Source organism: Sturnus vulgaris, chromosome Z, assembly GCF_052056855.1.
Source record: "Sturnus vulgaris isolate bStuVul1 chromosome Z, bStuVul1.hap1, whole genome shotgun sequence".
Classification (NCBI taxonomy): domain Eukaryota; kingdom Metazoa; phylum Chordata; class Aves; order Passeriformes; family Sturnidae; genus Sturnus; species Sturnus vulgaris.
In genome coordinates this window covers 72,471,410-72,488,961 of record NC_142283.1, presented here as the reverse complement: position 1 = coordinate 72,488,961, position 17,552 = coordinate 72,471,410, and the positions used below count along the sequence as shown (strand labels likewise).

At 61.3% G+C, this 17,552-nt stretch overlaps 2 protein-coding genes across 3 annotated transcripts; one reads left to right on the top strand and one right to left on the bottom strand.

The window, feature by feature from the left end:
• The first annotated feature begins 2,574 nt into the window (after positions 1-2,574).
• Positions 2,575-5,096, top strand: SPAG8 (sperm associated antigen 8). 2 transcript variants are annotated; one of them, XM_088157323.1, is made up of 7 exons: positions 2,575-2,677; positions 3,070-3,496; positions 4,118-4,280; positions 4,370-4,415; positions 4,528-4,642; positions 4,759-4,821; positions 4,905-5,096. In XM_088157323.1, exons 1-7 carry the CDS (start codon positions 2,613-2,615, stop codon positions 5,049-5,051), a joined length of 1,026 nt encoding a protein of 341 aa, XP_088013449.1. In that variant the 5' UTR covers positions 2,575-2,612; the 3' UTR covers positions 5,052-5,096. The 2 variants fall into 2 exon arrangements, with proteins under 2 accessions (XP_088013449.1, XP_088013448.1); XM_088157322.1 differs by having other exon boundaries at positions 2,655-3,496.
• A 587-nt stretch (positions 5,097-5,683) lies between these two features.
• Positions 5,684-17,189, bottom strand: NPR2 (natriuretic peptide receptor 2). Its single transcript, XM_088156154.1, has 22 exons — positions 16,436-17,189; positions 11,444-11,643; positions 11,246-11,359; positions 10,840-10,975; positions 10,654-10,748; positions 10,434-10,566; positions 10,234-10,318; positions 10,029-10,149; positions 9,432-9,506; positions 9,194-9,271; positions 8,951-9,055; positions 8,616-8,687; positions 8,379-8,538; positions 8,150-8,305; positions 7,902-8,070; positions 7,639-7,785; positions 7,345-7,468; positions 7,148-7,216; positions 6,894-7,068; positions 6,709-6,807; positions 6,521-6,612; positions 5,684-6,358 (listed from the first exon to the last, which is right to left on the bottom strand). Exons 1-22 carry the CDS (start codon positions 17,157-17,159, stop codon positions 6,305-6,307), a joined length of 3,183 nt encoding a protein of 1,060 aa, XP_088012280.1. The 5' UTR covers positions 17,160-17,189; the 3' UTR covers positions 5,684-6,304.
• Positions 17,190-17,552: the final 363 nt, after the last annotated feature.

Below are 17,552 nucleotides of genomic sequence, written 5' to 3'. Positions count from 1 at the left end.
ACAGATGTGCACCACCGAGGGAAGCAGCACGCTCCCGACCCCCCTGCACACAAAGCACCGCCGGCTGTGTGCACGCACAGCGCTGTTTACAGGCCTTGACCGCGGTCTCGTGCCTGCACGTGTCCGCGCCGGCCCCGTGAGGGGAGCGCACGCGGGGGCCCGGCGCATGCGCCCGCCCTCTCCCTGCCGTGTGCCTCCCGCGCCCGCTGGGCCGTGGCCGGCTGCCGTGGCTATATTTAGTGGCAGGGGCCGGTGCCGGGGCGGTGCACAGCCCACCTGGCACCGCCGTCGGGACCGCCTGGGCCCCTGCCAGCCGCCGCGCAAGGGACCGCAGCCCGCCGGGGAGAATGGCGGCTCTGTTCATCCCCCGGCTCGATGGCGCTGGCGGCGGGGGGCCCCCGGGAGCTGTGTGGGGCTGTGGCAGAGCCCAGTTACTTCCCACACATACACACCCAGTATAGTATGGGGAATGTTTTCGGGGTGTAATTGAACCTTAAAATTGTTGATACTGCTGCTTCCTGCGTCTGAGGCTCAGTGCAGGCTGGGGCCACTCTTGAACTCAGGACAGCCCTGCCTCGGATGTGTACCCCAAAGAGAGTTGGGTGTCCCTGGGGAGGTGGGGACGCTAAAGAGGGGCCAGGGATCCGCAGGACATCATCCCCCAGGGCAGTCCCACAGCGAGTGCTGTACTAGGCACAGGGGACGGGCTGGCACGCGAGGTCAGGGCCAGTCGCCTGCCATTGTGTTTCTTCCTGTGCCAAGTTTATTTTGTCAGTCCCCGAGGAGCGGCAGGGCAGGACAGTGGGCACAGCCTCATGGGGCCGAGGCGGGGGGGGGGGGGGGGGGAACGGGAGCCAACGGCTGTTTTGGTTCCTCAGACAGAGAGGATCACAAATGACGCAAGTTCCCAAAAGAGCCGGGCGCGGGGGGGCTGCGAGGGATGTGTCAGCTGGCGAGAGGCAGCCAGATGTGCTACAGCAGCTCCAGGGCTGCTGCCCCGGGCTGATGCTGCCAGAGCACGGCCCCTGTGTGATGCCCCATAGACCACCCCAGGGTGGTTGCCCCACAGTGAGTGAGCATACCTGGGGTGGCATCACCAAGCTCCCTGTCCCACAGTGTACTTTGGTGCTGTTAGTGTCCCTTCAGTATCCTTCAGGCACCCATGCTGCCTAGCCAGGCTTTTGGTAAGCCCATGGGTGTTTGGTGGGGAACCTGGGGACGCTCCTAGGAAGACCACCAAGGGATTGCAAGCTGGAGCAGGATCCCCAAGCGGCCATACATTCAACATGAGCTGGGGTACACACAGGTGCACCTCAGGGACCACCACAGGGTCCATAGCAGAGTGTAGGGGCATGACCAGCAATGTGCAACCCATAACCCTCAAAATGAGCTGCTAGTCCTGGGGGCACCCTGGCATCTCAATCCCCACTCCCAGCGGCAGCAGGGCTGATGTGGCCCCAACATGGGGGAGCCATGAGATGAGCTCGGGACACGTCTCCCATCTCTTCCTCCTCCCCACAGCTGTGCCGCAGATGGTCTTGGAGGAGCCCCTGCTTGGCACGGGGCCGAGGGCCCGCAGGGAGGAGCGGTCCCCAGTGGGGGCCCCCCCGGCCCGCCGAGGCCAGAAGGGCCGAGCACATCCCCAGCCAGGAAAAACAGAGGCCCCAGCGTGGAGCGCACGGTGCCCCATCGGTGCACACCGCAGAGCACTGGAATAACAGCCCTAGCTCCCGAGCCTGCCGCCTGCTATCAAAGGGCCCTTCTTCTGCTTGGCCTCTGCGGGGATGGGGCCAGGGGCCCATCGAGGGCTGGTGGTGAGAGAAGGCAGCTGCTCCACACCGGCGGGCACCGGCTGCACCCAGCCAGGCGCCGGGCACATCCTGCCCCATCACCTTAGGCCAGCTGGGGGGTCCCTGGGGCAAGTGGGCTTATTCCAGTGCCAGGCCCAAGCAGTATGGGGGTCACTTGGGTCAAGCCGTGGGGAGCAGTGTCTCCTCAGGAGCCCTGGGCACGTCTTTCCTGCTGCCCCAGTGGGGCTGCACTGGCCCTGCCCAGGCACGGTACACCCTCGGGAGTCCCTGCGGCTAGCTTTGCCCTAAGCGCTGGACCCCGGGCAGTGCGACAAGATGGCTCGGGGGACATAAACCCAAAGGTGGGGACAGCCCTGATCCTGTAGTGCAGCGCGGGCACCCCTGTGTCCCTGCAGCCCCGCGCCCCCATCCCCTGCATTCCCATCTTTCCACAGCCCCGTCCCTCCGTGTCCCTGTGCCCAGTTCCCCACACAGCCCAATCCCTCACATAGCCACGTCCCTCCGTCCCCCGTGTCCCGTGCCCACTCCCCCACACAACCCAGTCCCTCACACAGCCCCGTCCTCTTTCACTGCACCCCCGCCCTCACGCCGATCACGCCCCTGCCCCGCCCACTCCACCGAGACCACACCCGTCGCCCTTTTAACTCTGCCTTTTGCCCCGCCCAGTTCGGGACACTGCCCCGCCCCCTCCGGGTCTCTCCGCCAATGGGAAGCGCGTACGCGCGCGGCTCCACCCCTGGGCGCGCGGCCGCCGCGCACCGTCTCCATGGCGAGAGGAGCGTCCTGCCGTGCGCACGCGCTATGGAGCGGGGAGCCGGCTGCGCCGGGGGCTGCGGCCCAGGCCACGGGCAGCGAGACCCCTTGGGGTAACCCCCGGTGGGGAGAGCCGGAGGGCAGGGCCTGTGGAGCGCTAGGGGCCAGGGAGGAATGAGGAGATGGTGTGTCTGACCTATGAGGAGGTCGCAGCAGGGAGGGGCCTGAGCCCCGGAAGGGGGATGGGAAACGTGTTGTTGCAGGAGGTCAAGGGGACAGAAGGGAGTTACGGACGGGAGATCTCTCGAGACGACAGACCCAGCAGCAGGCACTGCTTCTGTCCCCCAGGAGAGGAATCCCTCCCTTGTCCCTTGCCCCAGTGTGGAGGTGACGCTGCAGAGGACCTGGGGTCAGGACGCTGCCTGTGCTGGTGGGGGCTGGGGACGTGGTTGGCAATGAGGGATGCGCCCCGCTACTTTTGTTCAGGGTCTGTTCCCAACTGCAGGGGCGCTCTGACAAGCCATGTGCGTCCCAGATGCCATGGGGAGAGGCCACAGTGCAGGGTCCAGGGTGACGAGCCCCTGCCTGAGCTCGCCTTGGTGAGGTTCCCGTGCCGCGGTGAGACACTGTCAACCACCACCAAGAGGCTCCAGGAGATGTCAGACATAGCCAAGCCGCCCCAGGAGATAGACACAGATGAGCTGCCTACTGTGGCCCTACCAGTCGTGCCCAGCAGGAAGCCATCCCCAGAGACTGGGAAGGATCCCTCTAGGATCAAGCTGCCTCCCTGGCTTGGAAAGTGGGGAACTAGTCCCGAGAAAGATTCCCCCACTGCACTCCCGGCGCTACCCCCCACTCCACCCACACCAGCAGAGAAGCCCAGCCAGTCGGTGCCCCATCGGAGCCGTGTGAACCAGCACTGGCAGAAGGAGGTAACTCCATAAGGGAAAATGTCCCTCAAAGTTGGCCCCATCGTGTCCCACATGCTGATCTTGTGAAGCTCTATGCTCCTGTGCAGACCTCTCTCTTTAAATAGCCACCCGGATGACCTTGAGCCCAGCAGGATAGAAAAGGGATGAAACTCAATAGCACAAAAGGCACAAGGCAGGCACGTGAGGAGTAACAGTAAGGCAGGAGGGGAGCTGGGATCTCACTGCTGAGGAGCAGGAGCAGTATGTCACAGCCCATCACAGTGATGTGGGGATGCCTGCTCGGGCAAACTGGGGGCACCTGATGGACCAAGCTGTGCCACAGCCTGGAGACTCCATGGTTTGTTGAAGTGCTGTAAGAGCGCTTGCCCAGACGCAGTCTGGGCACCCAGGTGCTTGGGACAGCCATACAAGGCTGGCTGACCTCTACCAGGCAGGACAAATCAGCCCTGCCCAACCTGTGTCTCTTCTCCAGCTTTCCCAGGTTTCTGGCCAGAAAAGCCATAACACCTCTTTACAGCTTATGCTTCTAGGGCCACTGAAAGCCTAAAAGCCAGGAGAGGGCATGGGGAAGTGCAGCATGGGCTCTTGCCCCCTTCCACAGTCCTCACTGTCCATCCCCAGATAATCGTGGACCCCCTGGACTCTCGGCTAGGGAAGGATCTGGCCAGTGAGGATTTACAGCCTGGCTACCATGGTCTGCCGATCCACCAGTTTCTCTCCTCAGTCACTGACAGCTCCTCCCCGAAGGACTGCCCACCTGCCAGGGTCCTGCTGCTGGGGCAAGGTGAGGCTGACCCCAAGAAGCCATGTGCACCCTGAAAAGGCAGCAGGGCGATCTTAGCTGGGGGGCTGATGGCACCTTCCTCTCTGCAGGGCAGCGGAAGGCCACACTGGCATCCATGCTCTACGAGAAATACAGGCAAGCCTTCACTCCCGCATGAGACCCACCCTTGGGGCTATGGCCCAGAGTAGGGGACCTGGGGAGGCGGGGATCCCAGAGCTGAGAGGTGCGGGATCTGCTTTGACTGCAGTAAGGAGACGGAGGAGGAGATCCGTCCCCGCCCGAGGCGCATGGAATCTATCTCCACCACGCACAACGACTACCGTGCCATGGGTTTCCAGTCCACACCCCAGCCCACCACCCAGGTACAGGCAGCAGACACCCCCCCACCAGCCTGCAGCAGACTCCAGGGAGTCTGCAGGGCTTCCATGTCCTACTGAGCACGTAATCACCTCCGGCTCATATTTTGCTTCCACTACAGCCTCACAACTACTTAAAGGAGGAGCCAACCAGCTTCTGGCTGGAGCAAGCCCGTGGACTGCCGGTAAGGCCCCCACCACCCTGTCCTGCCAGCGCCCTGGAGGTCTCAGCTGCTGACAGAGACCTCTCCAATTCTCTCCTCTCCAGGGTGCCCTCTTCGGCAGAAACATTCCCTTCAAGAGGAATGCAGCCTTCTCCACTCCCATTACCCTGTACTTAGGGCATCCTGAGCCCTTCAACCTCTGTGACCCCTACGACCCCCTGAGCAGCCAGCTCCAGCCCCACAAGCAATAAAATAAAAGGGGACACAGGTGGTCTCAGCATCCTTGCCCACCCCAAGGTTGTCCTCAGGCTGGATATTTGGAAGGCGATCACTGTGTCCCTGGGATCTCAAATCCCATGAGACCATGAAGCAAAATGGGAAAACCTTCAGGCCTGTTGCAAGTCACTGTTGACTCAAAAAACACTGTGGTGTCGAGATTTCCTCCTTAGGCATGAAGGGAGAGCCCCTGGCACAGCCCCATCCCCTGGGACTCGTCCCCTCCCAGCACATGAAGCGGGTGACACGCAGTCCTTGTTCCAGTCCCCAGGCACAGGTGTGTTCCAGTAAGAGGCGGCAGCAGGGTGGCCAGAGCATGAGCTCAGAGGAACGTACTGCAGCCCTCACGCCAAAGCAAACTCACGGCAGCCCTGCCTTCCCAGCACCGCCCAAGCCCTCAACAGCCGCTGCTGCGACTGCCCAGCACTGGCTCCCCATGCCCACATCCCGGCCCTATACCGCAGACAGACCCCCGGGATATGATCTCTTGGGATGTTTTAGGCAGCTGTCGCCAGCCCGGGCTGAGTTCCATAATGGGGTCCCCCTGGCCTCCCTCCCCACTTGGCATGCTGGGGCAGAGCAAAGTAGAGGCCACAGGACAGATGGATCTGGGGAAGTTTGTATTTCAACAAAATAGTTGCAGCGAGTCCTATATTTACACCCGGAGGAGGGATGGGTATTTACATGACCCGATGGGTTTATATACAGGGGAAGGGGAGACTGGGGAGGGGGGGAGTTGCGGCATTGAAGCCTGACCTGGCCAAGGAGTCAGTCTTGGCAGGAATCCCCATTTCCCCCCACCCCAGGGAGGGGCTGACATGGGTAACAACTTCTGCTGGGGGCCAGGTACTGAAAAGAGACGGCAAAGTGCCCTTCGGGGCAGCCAGGCCCCGGAGAAGCTCAGAGCCAGCTGAGCCACAGGGGAGAGGGTGGGGGTGGCAGACCTCAGAGGGTGGGGGGGGATACAGGGTCCCTCGGGCTGGATCAGGGCTGGTTATCCTACTCCAGCAGAGGCTGTGGGGAAGGTGGGCTTTGCTGGTGCTGATAGAGGGGGGGATATGGTGCTGTTGCCGCTGCCCCACCTTGCCCAGGCCCTGCAGAAGCAGGGGGGCTGCAGAGGCAGGTGGATGCAGTGATGGGGGGTGTGCCGGTGCATCTTGGGGCACCAGAAAGCACTGGTGGCCCCGTTGAGCTGGGGGTTCTGCCACAACCACTAGGCTCAAATGACTTAAGGGTCTTTCCTCTCACCCAGCAGCCAGTATGTCCGCATCTTTCCCTTGCCCTGGAGGCAGAGGTGAGCAAGTTAGACCCTGCCCACCACTGGAGCTGCTTCTTAGGTGTCATCCCCAGCATCGAGGGCAACAAGGGGTCCCAGGCAAAACCCACCTCCCCATCACATTCCCCTGTGGTTGGGAGGGCTGGTACCCCACCAGCATCACCTCACCTTCATTTCTACATCCCCACGCAGCTCCAGCTCAAAGCAGCCAAATTCATCCAGGACTTCTTTGGTGGCAGATGACACATGGATCTTCAGGGCTGAGTATTACAGAGGGGCAAAAGACATGACTGGGTGCCACAGGAATGGAACACACCCTGTGGCTCTGGACCTCAGCTGCCAGCCCCATGGCTTACCCTGGCCATTGGATTCCATGCGGGATGCGGTGTTCACCGTGTCCCCAAAGAGGCAGTACCGTGGCATCTTCAGACCCACTACTCCAGCACACACGGGACCTGCAGGCACAGAGGCATTGGGGGATGCTGCAGGGCGGATGGGTGGGTGGGCGAGCACCCCCCAGCTGGCTAGTGCGGGGGCTCACCGGTGTGTATGCCGATGCGCAGGTGGAGCTGGTCGTTGGGACGGTGACGGATCTTGAAGGTTTTGACAGCCTCGAGCAGGGCCAAGGCCATGCGGACAATCTCACGGGCATGCAGCTTCCCATTGCGCACTGGCAGCCCCGAGACCACCATGTAGGCATCCCCAATGGTCTCCACCTGTGGGGGCAGGTACAACCTGGGCTCCTTGCTGCCTTCCTCACTTCGGAGGGCTGTGCTTGCTAACCACGCCACTCACCTTGTAGACATCAAAATTGTCGATAATGGCATCAAAGCAAGTATAGAGATCATTCAGCAGCATCACGACCTGAATGGAACAAGGATGCGTGTGCATCTGGGAGTGGACATGTCCCCCCAGCCCCAGGGATGGCACTGCCAGGGTGTGAGACCTTCACCAGCCTCACAGATGTGCTGCCCCCCAAGTCCTGCTCTCACCTGCATGGGGGTGCTCTCTGCCGAGAGGGCGGTGAAGCCCACGATGTCACTGAAGTAGATGGTGACACTGTCAAAAGCCTCAGCCCGCACTGTCTCTCCACGTTTCAGCTGCTCTGCCACAGAACTGCCAAGGATAGTGGTGAGCTCCACCCCAAGCCCGCTGTTCCCCCTGCAACCCTTGGCCCATACCAGCATGGAAAGCTGGCAAGGGACCCCATGCTTGCACAGCAGTAGGTGCATGCTGAACCCATGCCAACCCTCAGACCCACACATCCCCTTGTGTCCCACTCTCACTGGGGCAGAATTTGGTAGAGGAGGTTCTCTGCCTTGCGCTTCTCCTCCAGATAGGCCTGTGTCCTCTCTTCCACTAGCTTCTCCAGGTTGTTGGCATACTGCTCCATGCGTGACAGCAGGTTGTCTAGGATGCTGGTGCTTCCCTCCCTGCCAGGGTGCAGTCAGTTGGCACTGCGGGAAGAGGTGCCCCCCAAGCACCACCTCCATCCACGGCTGTCCCCACTCCCACCCAGGGCCACCATCCTCACACACCAACCACCCACTTGTTGAATCTACGGATGAAGATCTTGATCTGACTGAAGTCAGGGCGCTCGGCCGGCTCCTGTGCCCAGCAGCGTTCCATCAGCACTGCCAGCTCCTCGCTGTGCACCCCGATGTCAATGGAGGGGCGGAAGAAGGGCTTCTGGCTGTTACGCACCTTCTGCACGATCTCTGCCAGGGTGCAGCCAACAGTGAACATCAGACCTCCATGGTGGGGCAGGACCTCCATGCACATGCTCCCCATCCTCACCTTTGGGGCTCAGGTCCATGCCCTCGATGTAGAAGGGGCCGTTGCGCAAAGCAACCTCCTGCACAATGATGCCGAAGCTGTAGACATCAGCTTTCTGCATGCCCGGAGTGGGCAGGTGCCCCTTCTGCAGCAGTTCTGGGGCTGTCCACAGCTTCTCTGGTGGGACAAAGCAATGGAGAAGTGAGACAAGGCCACCCCATCTCCCTGGTTCTCCCAGGTAGGCACTCACTGGCATAGAGTGCATGTGTGTCCTCGTTGTCGCTGGGCGAGCGGAAGCTGGCCAGGCCATAGTCGGTGATCTTCAGCACGAAGCGGCTGTCCACCACACAGTTGGATGACTTGAGGCTGCCATGATGTCCAATGATGCTGTTGTGCAGGAAGGCCATTCCCTGGGACAGATGGACACAGTGTAACTCATGTCTCTCAGGCACCTCCTGCCATCCCCTCACACCCCTCAGTTGGGTACCTTGACAATGTCATTGATGAGGGAGTAGCGAAACATCCAGTCCAGGTTGATGCTCTCATTCTCCAGGACATCCTGGGATAGCACATTGAGTGGACGCCACCAAGCACCCAGGTCATGGTGATGGCAGCCTCATCAAGTGCCCAGCTGGGGGGGTCTGCAACACCCTCCCCCACCCCTTCACTAACCTCTGACACCTGCTTGGACAGCTCAGCTCTGAGCCTTATAGGGAGGGCTCAGATGGCCATCAGCATCCACAGCCCTGTCCACAATACCCAGTCCAGCTGTGTCACTGGGAATGTCTAAGTGTCACCCGCAGTGTCCCCAAGCCCCACTACCTGCAAGCTGCCCCGTGGGCAGTACTCGGTGATGATGCAGATGTTGGGGGGGTCGATGCATGCCCCAATGAAGCGGGTCAGGTGGTTGAACTGGATGTCTCGCATCTGCAGGTGGAAGTGGACCCAAGATAGTCTTGAGGTCTAAGGGCATGAGCTGCTACTCCTGCTATCCTCCCACATGCTCTGGACCATTCCCTGCACCCCTTAGCAGGTTGCCCACCCTAGTCCAGACCCCAAACCTACATGCTTTAGCTCGAAGAGCACCTGCCGCGTCAATTCGATGCGCTTCTTGTTGATGTGCTTAATGGCCACAACATTGCCCTGGGGTGTTTGGGAAGGGGAAAAGGTCAATGTCCAGTGGATGAACTTGTGAAGGGGAGGAAAGTGGCAACATCCTGCAGGATAGGATGCAGCCAAGGGGGAGCAGAGCCAGGGCATTTCCAACGGAGGACTCAGCTCCCTGCCTGCCTGCTGCACTAACCTTGAAGTGGCCGGTGTTGGCAAAGATCTGGTACTTGCCATGGGTGGTCATCAGGGAGCCATAGCTGGAGCCACGCTGCAGGAAGGAGAGGATTAGGGAGAGGAACCTTGGGGTGGAGGGATGGCCTGCACCAATGGAGCAGGGCAGGGCCATCCAAAGTGTGCAGGGGATGGTGCAGGATGGGCTCTAAGGGTCAGGACAAGCTCTGCATGCTCTGTAGGAAAGGTGAAGACTCTGAGATGAGGCATGATGCACTGCACCAAGTTTAGGACACAGATAAGGTATGTCTGTATAGGGGATGGAAGGCAACATAGGGGCTTGAAGAAGTATGATGCTACATGGAGGACTCATGGCTCTACAGAGGATAGATCTACAGCGGCTCTGAAGGGGATGGAAAGTCATGTCAGGGATGGATGGAATAAATCTCTATAAGGAATGGAGAGGTATGTAAGGATGAATGGCTGTGTTGAGAGACACAGTGGGGCTATGGCTCTGCAGGAACAGAGGGCCTTGTAAGAGATCAACAGGGTGGGGTGTCATGCAGGGAGAGAGGCCAGAACAGGGGCAAGGTGGTGCCTCAGGGATGGCTCCCCTCACCAGGGACAAGGTGAGCCGGCTACCCGCTGCCTTGTGGTACCGCTCGGGACTTCCAAACTGCAGCTCATCCCAGCGGATCCTCCAGAGCATGCTGGCAAGCTCTTTCTCCAGCATCAGCTTCCTGGGGGACACAGGGGTCAGGCCCCCATCCCTTCTGCCCTGCCTACCCGCCCATCAGACAGAGGTTCCCCCAGTCCTGACTGACCTGAAGATGAGGAAGCTGGAGATGCCAAACATGACAAAGGTGAGGCCAGTGCCCAAAGCCACGATGGCCAGCATAGAGAGGGGAGCTGCAGGCAGGAGAGGATATGTCAGGGTGGCCCAACTGGCTATGACGGCCAGACTGGCATGCACCCATACGGAAGCTTGCTGGGGTCCAAAGGATGTGGGACTCAGGACACCCACTTTTATCACAGGAGGGGTCGTCCACATCAAAGACACAGGGAGGGTTGTCCAAGGGGGGAGCCCCCTTCACCCAGGGGATGGGTCGTCCCAGCCAGTGGATTTGCTTCTCCACACCCGAGTAGTGTCCCACCACCTAAGGCAGAGAGAGATGAGGCCACCCTCAGACCCCACTATCCCATCCCCTAACCCCAGCCAGGGGGAACCTGGTGCTGGCCTGCACCTCATACTGCCCGGTCTTGGGGTCGCCCATGGCCCATAGGTTGAAGTCAGTGTCCCGGTCATTGTTGCTGTCCATGCTCACAAGCCCTGTCACACCTGTGGGAAAATTAAGATGCAGGTGGGATGGGGACTGAGTTCCACCGCCCCCACAGCACCCACAACCCAGCTCTCCCCATCCCAGCGTTACCCTGGAACTTGCGGTCCCGCATCTTCTCGATGATGTGGGTGGCGTTTTTCTTGGAGCCGCCCTCGCGCAGAGTCTCATTCAGCACCATGGCGTACAGCAGCATCCCGTCATAGAAACACCCCGCCACCAGGTTCATCTGACAGGGGGAATCTAAGCACACCCACAGCCACGCACACAGGAGCATCCCAGAACCTTCACAGCAGGACCACGCACCCACCCAAGGCCCTATAACCTCTCTGGGGCCAACGTACACCCTGCAGGGATGGCAGTGCCTGTGGTTGTTCCCACCAGGGATGACCCCTCTGGCACTGTCTGTGGCTGTGTCCCACCGTGTGCATCCTGGTGACGTGCCTCAGACCCATGTGAAGGGACCCCACTACCCCAGCATGCAGGGGGACTCACTCACCAGGGAGTAGTTGAGCTGCACCCCAAATTTCTGCTTAGCTCGCCGGATGAGCTGGGTTTGGAAATGCTGGTACTCAGGGTTTTGGGGTTCATAGTAGGTGATCACCAGCACCATCTGCAACCAAGCACAGCACCCTCGTTCACACACTGGGGCCAGACTGGGGAGGTTTCTGTAGCCAGGCAGGTGGGCGCAGCTCACCTGGAAAGCCTCACGCAGCCCTGAGTCCTGGCCTGGGCTCTCCTGCCAGGGCTTGAAGGGGTCACGGGCAGAGTCACCCCGCAGGCTCTCCCCAAAGACATCCAGGTAGAAGAAGACGTAGTCGCCATTGGTGAGATTCTCCTGTTGTGCCAGCTGCATGATCTGCCGCAGCATCTCTAGCGGTCCGCAGAGGTACACCACTGCCACAGAGAGGCAAGAGCTTCAGTGGGGCAGGGACACCCCACTGCACCCCACGCACACTGCCAGGAATGGGGCAGATGGGGCAGAGCAGCCCCGGGAGCACTCAGTGACTGCAGGGAGGGAGTAAAAGGAGCAGGGAGATGGGGCAGTGCTTGGGTCGCCACCTCCCTGCAACCCACGGCCAGACCCACAGCCCGACCCACAGCCCTTGCTGGCACAAACCCACTCTTGCCCCATCAGTCACCTCGGACTGAAGACGGAGAGGAAGACAGGGAAAACTTGCTCGAAATCATGAGGTGGATGCCCCAGGCACAGACCCCACACACCCTAATCCAGCAAAAACCAGCCTGAGTATGTCTCCCCACTGCATCAGCTTCCTGGCTGCTCCATGCCAGCCCTAGCCACGGAATCAGGGGGGCTGGGAGAGGCACTGGAGCCGTGCGCCGGAGGCCCCTGGGGAACCCGGGCTGTGGAATGGGACAAACCCATGTTTGGGTTCGTGGCCGGCTGTCCGTGCGGCAGGAATGCGCAGGTTCCCAGATTCCAGCACCTTCGGCGGCCGCTAATTGGAAACAGAGCATCTCGCCGCTGTGACCCACACTGCAAGGGGGTGCCCGGGCCCCGTCGGGCCGTCCTGCTTGTCCCCACCCTCTGCTCCGGGCTCTGTCAGCCCCCATGGGATGCCCACCCAAGTGCTGTGTGGGGCCGGCAGGCGGCTGGCACAGGGCATCACAGACTGTGGGGATGGGCGCCTGAAAGTGTCCGAACCCCCCCGAGCAGGGGCCCTCCGTGCCCTTGCTGAAGATCCTGACACTGCCTCCTCCCTCCCCCCGGAAAACCAGGGCCCCCGCTCCAGCCAGTCTGGCTGGGAACCCGGGATTGAGCAACGGAGGAGGCGGCGGCAGCGGGTGCTGGAGGAATGTCACGCTTAGGCGCTGGCCCCGACACACAGCTCTGCTGCATGGGGCCCAGCGCCCCGGCTGGACCCGGGGAGTGGAAGGGCTGGGGACAGCAAGGAAGTGCCTCGCTCTGGGAAGGGGTCTCTGCTGCTAGAAGGCACCCAGCCCCGAAGGCACCCAGCCTTGTGGGGAGCAGGGCTGGCAGGGTCACTCACAAGGGCAGTGAGGGAGCCCACAGGTGGGAGAAGAGACCCAGCACAACCATCTTGGGAACAGGGAATCCACAGCAATGTGGGGAGCTGCTCCCAGGCACGGGGGAGAGGGAAATCACAGCACCGTGGGCTGTGTGTGAGCAAAAGCCTGTTTCAGGGTTTGAAATGGTTCCCTCTGAATGCTGCAATACTTCAAATAAACACTCTTGGCTTCCCCACTTTGTTAGTCCTGCATCAAGAAATGTCCCCAAATTTCTCATCCAGGATGGACAGCTCAGCACCTCCTCAACATGCAGAGCCTGAGGGTTCCCCCCAAGGACATAGACGGGACCCTCCCCATCCCACTGCAGGCGCCAAGAAAAGGGAGCCACAGGGGCTGGGGATCCACAACAGCTGGTGGCAGATGGTGGGACACTGCAGGCAGCCAGCCCCTGCGGCGGCAGCGAAAGCCTGCCTGGTCAAAGGCCACCAAACAAGGGGATGAACGGCGCCTAGACGGCTCCCTGGGGACAGGTTGCATGAGCCGTGCAGAAGGAAGGGTCAATGCTTGGGGCTCTCCTTGAGGCAGGCAGCGGCCTCCAGCTGGCAGCTTCCTGCACAGCCAGCAGTGCCTTAGGGGGCTCACCTACACCCAGGGGTCAGCAAATGGCCAAGGGCAGCCTTAGCATCACCCAGGACAAGGGGGGTGAAGTTCTGCAAGGCTGGAGTGCATCCAGACCCCTGACATTTATTTAGGGGGTGTCTCTGGCGTAGGTGGCAGACTGCCAGGTTCCAGAGAAGGGGCAGGACCACGAGCAAGCAGATGAGGTGGCAGAATACTGCTTGACCCCTGCATGACGGAAGATAACCCTGAAATGAGGGCAAATCCCAGGCTCAGGCAGAAAATCCCGGTTTCAAGCAGTCCCACCAGCACAAGGCACTGCAGCACAGAGACCATCGCCCTGGCCCAGGGAGAGGGTGAGGACCAAATGCACTCCCCTCCAGCAACACTACCCAGCCATCTCCCCAGGCAGGGCACCTGGGCTTTTTGCAGGCAGATGCTCTGGTAATTCCCTCAACCACAGCTCTAATTATATCAGTGCTTTTGCAAATGGCAGGAGAGACGTGGGCCCCTGCACGTCGCCCAGGCACCAGTGAGAGGGGCAATCCCACCCCACCTCGTGCCCGTTCATTAGACCTCTGAATGTCAAGAACCAGCTGTGTTAGGGATGCATGGAGGGGCAAGGAAACAGCTTTCTCTAGGAAATATTTACCAAACTCTTGCCCACGACTTGGGAGAAGGAAGGTGACGCCAAGAGGGATGATACATGCAGTTATTGCAGGTCATGGGCATGGATGCAGCTGAAGGCCTTGCTTCCATCTCCATGCCAACCCGTGAAGGGGCCCCAAGCCCTGGGACAGCCTTGCAAGTCCCCACTCCCTGCCCCACACACCTGGGCTAGGAAAGGACCTATTACCAGCTCTGCAGCCCTGAGCACCTACCTCTGTGGGGCCAAGCACTCAGCTCCCCTCAGCCCCACACCCTGGTGCCATCTGCTGTGGTCAGAGAGGCTCAGACCCTCTTGATATCCCTGTCCATGGCAGGGGGAATGGAATTAAATGATCTTTAAGGTCCTTTTCAACACAAGCCTTTCCATGGTTCTGTGATACTATAACCCCCGTTTAGAAAGCCCTCAGGTGTCTGCCCATGCCTGGCTTTCTCCTGCAGCAGCCACAACCCCCTGCCTGCACCAGGAAGGATTGATTCCTGTTGGGGTGATTTATGGCACCAAGACAGAAACATTGACGGGAATCACTTATTTGAGTTTTTCTCCCTGAGCCTTTCTCCTTTGCCCTCATCCCATAAGCAGCTCCAAACCCCATGGCTGGTGATGGTACATGCAAGAGCTCCTAATCTAGTGGGGCAGCCATGGGATGCTCATTCCATGGACTCAGCCTTACTGGCCTCACAGGAGCCCAGTCCAGCACCCCAAAGCACCTCGCCCCTGCAGCCTGGTCCTGCCCAGCCTTGGACAAAAGTCCTGCTGGCCCATCTGGCTCCACTTATCCTGGCTAGATGTCCTTCCTAATGACACAGCATCTCAGAATCCATTAAGAAGCATTGCGGAGTGGCTGACTCCAGGATTGATACACCCTGCTCATCAATAATGAAAGAGCATCAGGCTGCCCTTGCTCTCCAGCTGCCTCTGTAAGCCTCTCCATTTCCTCCCGCTCCCAATATAGCTGCTCTCCTGGGGCACTTGCAAGGCACCAAATTGATTTATCCCTCCATCAGCAGTGTGGGGCTCTCACAGCCCCATCCTGGGGGTGCAGCAGGGACAGGCACAGCCTGGGGTGCCCAGGTGCCAGTCTGGGGGGCTCTGCCTGAGCACAGCACAGCCACCCAGGTTTGTTGGCACCACGGCTCTCTAGGTACGTAACCACAGCTGATGCTGTCCTTGGGAGAGTCACATCCACTCCATCACTTTCAGACTCCAAGGACATGCCTGGGTCACCCCGACCCTGCTAACACAGAGGGTTGGGTGGTCCCACAGGATGCCCATCAGAGCATGTGTCCCACCACAGCTGGGGTCTGCCTCAGCTCTTGTTGGCAAAGGTTGACCTGGCTGGAGGCCTGGGAGAGAGACACTGTGCCCCCTCCTCCTGCTGCATCCTGACCCCTCTACTAGCACAGAGATTGGCCCAGGGAGGGGCTCAGGTCCTGTCTTGGCCCATGTGAACTCACCTCCTGTGCAGGTCCTTCTGCTTCTCCAGCCCCACTGTGACAAAATGAGCTCAATCCTCACTGCACCCCACACAGAGCCCATTTTGCCCACCCCTTGCTGTGGCCCACATGGGTCCCACTGTACCTCCAGCCCCTTCCTGTGCTCCACAGGGGTCCCATTCTTCCTTTAGCCCCTTGCCGTGCCCCACCACACAGGTGTCACTCTGCCCACTTCCTGATGAACCCCACACAAGTCCCACCAGACCCTTGGTCCCTTGCCGTGCCTCACATGGGCGCCATTTTGTTATCAACCCCTCACAAGTCCCACTGTGTCCTCAGACCCACACGGTGCCACACAAAGGTGCCACTGTCTCCTTGGACTGTTGCTGCACCCCACATGATCACACTGTGTTCCCATCTCCTTGCTGCATCCCACAGGTATCTCACTGCCCTCTCTGACACTTGCTGGGTTCGTGGGGGATCTTCATTGCCCCCTAAACCCTTGGTGTGCCCCAAACAGGTCCCACTGCCACCTCTGGTCCCTTTTTGTGCCACACATGCATCCCACCAAGATCCCAGTCCTCTGCTATGTCCTGCAGCGGTCCCATTGTATCCCCATCCCCTCTCTATGCCCCAGATGGGTCCTGCTGCTCCCTTAACCCGTTGTTGTACCCTAGGTGTTGTCCACAGTACCCAGTCCCTTTGCTGCACACCATCCTCCCCTCTCCTGTGCCCCAGACGGTGCAATGTCCCTCACGGTACCCCCACGGATCCCATCACACCCTCAGCCCCTCGCTGTGCCCCACGGAGGATTTTGCCTCCCTCCTCGGAGCCCTACGCAGATCTCCCGAGGGGAGCCCCCTCCGCTCTCCTTTCCTCCTCCCACTCCCACACCGCCACTCCCCGGGCGCTCAGTCCGATCCCGCCCGTGGTCATCGTGTCCCCCCCGCACCCCACGCCACGCCACCCCACGCACCGCGCCCGTTGGCTTTGATGAAGTGGACGGCGGTGTCGGGGCCGCCCTCCTCGGGGGAGTAGATGTGGACGGTGACGGTGAGGTTGTTGCCATCCTGCAGCTCCTGGTAGATACCCTCGACGGTGAAGTAGTAGGGTCGGTCGTCGGTCTTGCGGTCCACGTAGAGGAGCACGGCGCGGGCGCTCCAGTTGAAGTGCGCGTGGAGGTGGGAGACGAAGGCGCCCAGTTTGGGTGCCGAGGGCCCGGTGCGCACCGTCGTGCTGTAGTGCTCCCGTTTGCGGCTGAAACCCGCTGCCACCGCCCCGCCGGTGATGAGGGGCAGCCGCCAGTGAGAGGCGAAGCGCCCCACGGACGCGGCGGGGTACACGCAGCCCGGCCCGAACAGCACGTCGGGGTCGTGGTAGAGCTTCAGGTCCACGGCGTTGAGCGGTGCCACGTACTCGGAGCAGGCGCCCTCCAGCTCCGAGCTCATGAACTCGACGCGCACCGAGAAGGGCCGCGGCAGCAGAGGCGGCTCGCCCCGCTCCAGCGCTTCCAGCGCCAGGCTGAGCGCCGGACCCACGCGCGGCCAAGCCCACGCGTAGCTCACGTTGCGCTCCGGCAGCACCACCGCCACCGTCAAGTTGGCGGGCGCCCCGTCGGGGGTCGCCGCCCGCCGCCCAGCGCCCGTCGGTACCGGCAGCAGCAGCAGCGCCAGCAGCGGCAGCGGCAGCGGCGGAGCCATGGGCCGCGCTGGCTCCTCCGCCCCGGCCGCCGCCCGCCGCTCCGGCGCCCCCGCCGCGCCCCCGCCCGCCGACCGCCACCGACCGCCCTCCCCCGGGGGGGCGGCGCCGCCGGTCCCCGCCCGGCCGGCCGGGCACGGGGATGGGCGGCACCGCGGCGGGGCGGGGGGCGGTGTCCCCGGAGAGGGGGGGCCAGGGGTGGGGCTAGCGGGGAGGGGGGCGCTGGTTGGGGTGGTGGGGGGTGGCGGGGTGTGTTGGGCGTCTCTGGCTTCCAGGTTGGCGGAGTGCTGTGGGATCCCCAGGGCGGGGGTTAGAGAGTGCGGTCCCCAGGTCCGGCGGCCCCTAGTAGGCAGGGACTGAGGAGGGGATGTCTGTGTTTTAGGGGGTCCGGAAGG